The sequence below is a fragment of the Cryptotermes secundus genome, unplaced genomic scaffold, assembly GCF_002891405.2.
Source record: "Cryptotermes secundus unplaced genomic scaffold, Csec_1.0 scaffold307, whole genome shotgun sequence".
Lineage (NCBI taxonomy): Eukaryota > Metazoa > Arthropoda > Insecta > Blattodea > Kalotermitidae > Cryptotermes > Cryptotermes secundus.
This window is the reverse complement of record NW_019738353.1, coordinates 804,267-811,105: the sequence shown is the minus strand read 5'-3', so window position 1 is coordinate 811,105 and position 6,839 is coordinate 804,267. Positions and strand designations below refer to the sequence as shown.

Genomic DNA, 6,839 nt, shown 5'->3' with positions numbered 1-6,839 from the left:
ATCAAGAAATTTTATACAATTTTATAAAAAACTTTACATTCCCAGGAAACTGCTGTGTTTGTGAAATGTTCTATTTTGTGTACTATGTATTGTAGCATATAAGTGTACGTACTTTACGTCTAAACAACTTATATGATGGTGGTTTTCTATTTGTAGTGATGTTTGCCCTCTGAAGATGGTCCACAGAGACCGCAACATGTAAGGGTGTTAAGTTTTCATGTAGTAAAAACTTACAGGTCACATTGGACGGAGTGATTTATATTTGCAAAAATTCTAATCTTTGTGTTATTTTTAAAAAAATATTGTTAATTTGTTTCGATGATTTTGTAATTCCTCAATTTTTTCTCGCTTCTTTCCGACATTTCCCCAAACTCCCGCGACACACCGGTTGAAAATCGCTGCCTTAGACGCATCAGAGAGGGTTGGTTGTATCGTCACAACAAGGGCCGCGTCATAGCTCAAGCGGTTAGTCGCTGACTTCCCACCGCGGCGGCCCGGGTTCGATCCCGGGTCTGGTCAAGTGGGATTTGGCGTGGACAAAGTGGCACTGGGGCAGGTTTTCTCCGAGTACTTCGGTTTCCCCTGCCAATTCCATTCTACCAATTGCTCCACAATCACCCTCACCTATCATCTGGGGCTGGTACAATAGGTCAGAAGTGGGCGCAGTACAAGGGGCTTAGTCCAACCCCACTAGCAATAAAAAAATCGTCACAACAAAAGCTACTAGTATTTTGTTTCCGACCGCTCGATGTCACCCACCACAGCACACGTGACTCACATACATACCTACATACATATTCCGTGTTCCGTATTGAGGGAGTGGGTTTCCCCATGCACTTAGACCGGTTACTGGTCCATTGTGAGTCCCCCTTAATACTGTCTCCATACCCTACCGTTACTGGTGCTTACTATCAGCCTCTTTCTGCCAGCGAGGTTCCAACCTCTTACTGGCAGTGGTATCTAATAATTAGTCCCTTTCTGTCAGCGAGGCCGTCCCTCCTCTGGCAGGGGTTCCTAGTCCCTTTCTGCCAGCAAGGTTTNCTGGCAGTGGTATCTAATGGTTAGTCCCTTTCTGTCAGAGAGGTCCCCCCTCCTCTGGCAGTGGTACCTAATACTTCCCCCATCTACCGGAGGAATTGGAAACTACTTGGGCGGGACACTTGGCCTAATTTTGCTCAGAGGTCTCCTAGAGACACGAGGTTCTTTTACATGCCGTAAATCTACGACACGGAACCCACGGCTTAAAGTTCCTCCCGGAGGACTTGTTCCCTGAATTTTTCCGCCCTTAAAAATTCGACGACCTCCGCCGGGTATTTGAACCCGCGTACTACGAGTCATGAGGTGGGAACGTTACCTCTAGACTACGGAGGCCGCTTACCTACATACATAAATACATAGACTACATTATTATTATTATTATTATTATTATTATTATTATTATTGGTTTGGTTTCTCTTCATTTCTTGCTTGCAGCTACCTTTAAGTTCTTGTCAAGTGAATTTAAGTGAAATATACGTAACTTACAGTTACTGAGTTACCCGACTCTGTTATGAACGTAATATCCCGAAATAAGATGTGAACTAGAAAGTTTATTGGATGGAACCTGGAACCTAGAGAATCTCGCCTGCGAAAACATTCACAACTCTTATGCAATAATTTTTGGGGCATGAGTAGCCCACGCACTTGCTTCCATCAGCAGACGCCGACGTGAAGACTGAGGGTCCCAACTACAGACAGATGCTGCTTGTATGAGTGAATCATCCAATTACACCCCGTAGCTCAAAGCAACAGTGACGACGCTGTGAGATGTGGGAAAGAGACTTGGACTGTAATAAGTTTATCACTGTTAGGCTTTGTCAGCAGAAAAAAAAACAAGCAGACATTGTGGCCCTTTGAGGCCCGAACTTCAGTTGGCGGGAGAACGGATAGCATCATTATATTAGAAGGTTCCCAGGCTCCACCCGCTCGTCCTTCTGTTGAGGCAGTGTCAGAGTGAAGACTTTTTTTAATACTAGCGGGGTGCGACTAAGTCCCTTGTACTGCGGCCACTTCTGGCCTATTGCACCAGCCCCAGATGATAGGTGAGGGTGATTGTGAAGCAATTGGTGGAATGAAGTTTGACAGGGGAAACCGAAGTACTCGGAGGAAGCCTGCCCCAGCGCCACTATGTCCACCACAAATCCCACTTGACCAGACCCGGGATCGAACTCGGGCCGCCGCGATAGGAAGCCAGCGACTAACAGCTTGAGCTATGCCGCGGCCCGAGTGAAGACGTTAGAATGGTTACAAGCAGTGGCTTGAGACAAGGGCCACGGGATTTCGAATTTCTCTATTAGTGTCGAATTGTACTGTCACGATTTAGAGGTGTGGCTATAGATGGGGTATGGACTGGTGAATGGATTTATTGGCCACTTATACACACCACTCGGAACTACCACGCTCAGGTCCTCAGGTCCAGAACTCAACTCTCAACTGACTACTGATAACTGACTGGGTCTCTCCAATTGCCTTCCTTATAACCACTTGGCACGGACCGAGTAGAAAACACCGTTTCCAACAGTAACTTTATGTGTTCGTATTCGTTGCCTTGGAAACCTGTTTAGCGATCCGTTGCCTAGAAACTTGTTGTATAACAACGCTGTTTATTCGCCTACTGCATAGCAACGTCTGTACATGATACAGTATAATTCAGAAAATGATTTGCTGGGCTTCACAGAACGGGAGTTTAATTCTGATTAATCTGAACCGGGAAGACCACATGAGAAGGACATAGTAGCAACTTAGAGTTTGGGAGCCATCTCAGCATTTGCGTGAAGATGGAAGCCGAGGGAACCTCAGTGGCCATGGCTGGTAGCTTCATGACTTAAGCCAGCAATCATGCAAAAGAAAGAATGTGGCAGTTTCCTGTTCATCGAAATAATATAAATAAATTCACTTCTCCCTCGGAGAAAACACTGTTTCTCCACTATAAAGACGGTCCCATTAACCCTATATAAGGACATGGTGGTAGTTTATTTTGAGAAGTATATGAAACAGTGGGCGAATTGAAGAGGGCATGAACGGTAAAGCAAGTGGTACATATAGTAACCACTGTACTTTAGACAGATAAACTTTTTAGGCCTATAATGTCATAAATGAGACTATAAATTTAATAGAAAGGACGACTTGAAGTACGTCTGGTTTCCAAATTCTTCACAACTGCGCACTTGTTAGAACTACGTACACAACTAGACGTGAGATGTGAAAAAGAGTATCTCATATGTTCCAGGCGGGGGGAGTAAGTGTGCAGCTCCTTACAATAAGTGGAAGTGCTTCGTCCAGGTGTCCTTATTGATGATGGTAAGTACTCTGCGCATCACGTGACTTCATATATCGAAACTGCGCGTGCAGTAAAGTTCTTCAAACGAACTGATGGTCTATCTGTGAAGAAATCATAAGCCATGTGACATAAACCGAAGGCTTATGATCAAATACATATCTCATTTTATAAAGAAAATAAGTCCACTCCAAACAATAGCACCCATTTGTTACAAAAAAAATTAAGGTGTAATTTTATAATTTTCCTGAATATGAACCTATTACTTTTAATTGGTCAAATAGCGACTATGTGTCCCCCGTGGTCTTGTTCTCCACACGTATCTCGTTGAATACTAACAGTAACTTGTCTTTACAGCTTGCTAATGATGCGAAAGAGAACTGATAGACGCTGTCTGTGAGCAGTCAGTCGAGAGGCAACACAGCGCAATCACACGAAACACACAGAGAACCAGAATTCAAAATAATTTCTAATACCCTGGTAACTTCAATAATTTGGTTACTATGGGTTGCATCATCCATATATTATATACAAATCTGCATAGGGTACAAAAATTATACTGTAACCATATTTCAAGAATGATGCTTTAGTTGTGTTAGGTCACAACATTTAATTGTTAGCACGTTAGATGCTTACAAATTGTGTGATGAAATTAATTATCAACAATAAAGTCGTGATCTGTGAATATCCAATTCTTTTCCTGGTAACAATACTTGCACCTGCGTCAGTATCAAACAATCTGAGTGCACGTGACACATTAAAATGCCGTATTTCTGCCGCCGTCAGTAATGATCCCAAACTAATATCCAGGAAGCCAACAGTGTCATGAAAACAAGAAGAGCACCAATCTCTTGCCGTCTGGGGGGAAGATTAGCTGGGAATTTTCGGACTCCTTGCAAACTGCTCCCAATGCTGGATTTTCTTCATTTCATAAAGCATATTCAGGGAAAACACGCTTCAGTATTCTCTTCGCTCGGTAAGTGGTATGAAGACGCCGTCTGAACCACAGGGCGCAGAATAAAGTCGCATTCATTTGTGTTTCTGCTGCATGAAATCAGAGATAACCAGCTACACACAATAACCAGATGTACTGTTCTGCAGAGCAATGCAGTCAAAGCACAGATTGATGTTCCCACAGCAACCAATAAGGCGTACCTTAGTAGGAGTAGTCATTTTAGACAGATCTAATTATCCCTGCAAACTTGAATACTGGCTAGGATCACTGAAAGTTCTATCCTTCTAACGACCTTGACAAATTACGAGTGATATCCGTTCTTCGTCGCTCGATCTGCTAACGTCTCTAACAGAGAATTCTGTTGTGGCATTAAAGTGGCTGAAACTACTTAGAATTTGTTTCAATTTCGCCGTCTCACGTGGCGAGGAACTGCATCCATGATGGCAGTGATACTCCGCTAGGGGTTTCTGCTGATGCACGTAGCCGCCATTGTGCATACATTAACCTACTGCGGCCTTACATCACTGCACAATATAACGTAAGTACCCGAACGGCACCAGCTTACACATATGGACAGCGTGGCAACTGGAGGCAGGCCGACAACGGACGGGCGTGCAGCGTCCCGTCGTCCTCAGGAATTCTGCCACGACTAAAGTCACCACTTCGCTCACTAAGAGATTCCCTGAGTTGGATGACGTCAAGTCTTTACTTAAACTTTATTTTCCATGGCAGTGGAAATGTCCGCTGAAATTCAAAGGAGAATAATTTCTTTCATGTCTTCATTCCTCGCCACCCTTTCCACCTTTCCTTTAATCCCTTTGCTACTTTTATCTCCTTCCCTCCTTGATCCGTTGTAACAGTGAACTAGGTTACAAATTTAATCTTCAGATGGCATAATTTCGAAAATAGTGCTGCTGTGTACATGAAAGCCACTACTGTGTCAGAACAATATAACCTACACATAATCAAAAAAAAAAAAACATGCATCACCGCTGTAGTCCACTTCCTCCTCCTCATCATCCGTTAGAGCATCTTACCTACCCCTAGGCGCTAGAGACCTGGGCGAGCCTTGGCCTCCTCTACAACCAGTCCTCATCTTCTCTATCTATCCTATCTCCTTCATCTTCTTCTGGTCGTTCTGAACATCGTCTAGCAATCTTCCTTGGTCTTCTTTTTTTTCTTCTTCTTCTTATGGAATATAGCCTTCCTATTAACATTCTCTTTGGCAAGGCATTATCTTCCATTCTTTCGACATGTCCCAACCATCTTATTCCCTGTGACTTGATAAATTTTTCTATATCTTCCCCTTTCAGTAATATGTTAATCTCTTCATTGTATCATATCCTCCATATATTATTTTCCATCACTAGTCCCTATAACTTGCGTATTATTTTTCTCTCGAACATTCTCAGTGCATTATCTTCCGTTACTGTTAAGGTCCATATTTCTGCCCCGTATGTAGCTACAGGTCTTATCAATGTTTTGTACACCTGTAGCTTAGCTGCAACAAGGACTTATTATCGCTTAACATGAATCTATGTTTATTGTATAACACACATGAACGGAAACGGATGTAGAATGAGACAAAAAGACGTAAACAGAGTGGAACAATTTCGTTGGGTTTTGTGACAGTTTCCTTTGCATGACTGTACAATGAGTATGGTGAGGCAGAACCAGTCTTGGCTTTAGAGGCGCAATATTCACTGTACTCCGTGTTACTGCATAATATACATTTGTCAATGAAATGATAATTCAAGTGACAAAGGCCGTCATATAGGAAATAGAACCGAATAAAAATCACACTGCGGTCTCCTATTCCAACAAACCCCGAGATGTTAAGGTCTTATTTAGGCAACGTACACTTGCAGTCTAATATTATAATTTGATTTATCTCCTGATCTAGCGGGTTAACTCTTGCGCAAGTGGCCACAAGTTCAAACCCTACTCGAATATGATTTTAGTCCGTCGTGACTGCAAATACAGCCTATATTTGTTAGAACTGATTACACGCAGACTAACACCGCCCTTTGAGATCTCAAGGGTTCTTCCATTTCAATTTCCCTTGCCCTTCGTCATTGGGGTATATTTTCATTTTGTCCTCTAGAACAATGATTCATTAATATACTTTGTGCCGTTTCTCAGAATGCCTTCAGTCATTTCTACGCCTCTTGAAAAACGTACACACTGTAGTAAGTTCGTAGAAGACTACACAGACGTTTAATGTTAAGTTAAAAATACTTAACTTCCATTTTTACAATTTTAGACATCGTATTATTTTCACACAATTAACTTCATAAAAGGTCACATATGTCTTCAAGTTACGATTTGTTATTGTTGCTTAGCAACCCTAAAGTAATTGAAACAGATAATTTGGCCATCCGCCTACAGCCGTAAAATTCTTGAAGCCAGATATAAACTTGTAGAGGCAGGCCGTCAAATGGCACCTCGGGCGGCGATCCCTCGAACTGTTAGCAACTAGCACGGAACAGAAAAATACTTAAAGGTTGTGTTGCTGATTATTATTATTATTATTATTATTATTATTTTCTTTTTTTTTGTGAACAACTT

At 42.3% G+C, this 6,839-nt stretch overlaps 1 protein-coding gene across 1 annotated transcript in view; it reads left to right on the top strand.

Moving 5' to 3' along the window:
- LOC111870769 overlaps positions 1-4,003 on the top strand; it is an 11,274-nt gene extending 7,271 nt beyond the window's left edge. Inside the window, exons 6-7 of the mRNA XM_023863292.2 lie at positions 3,269-3,339; positions 3,674-4,003. Of these exons, the coding sequence (XP_023719060.1) occupies positions 3,269-3,339; positions 3,674-3,700 (98 nt within the window). The 3' untranslated portion in view covers positions 3,701-4,003. The remainder of the gene's footprint in view (positions 1-3,268; positions 3,340-3,673) is intronic.
- Positions 4,004-6,839: the final 2,836 nt, after the last annotated feature.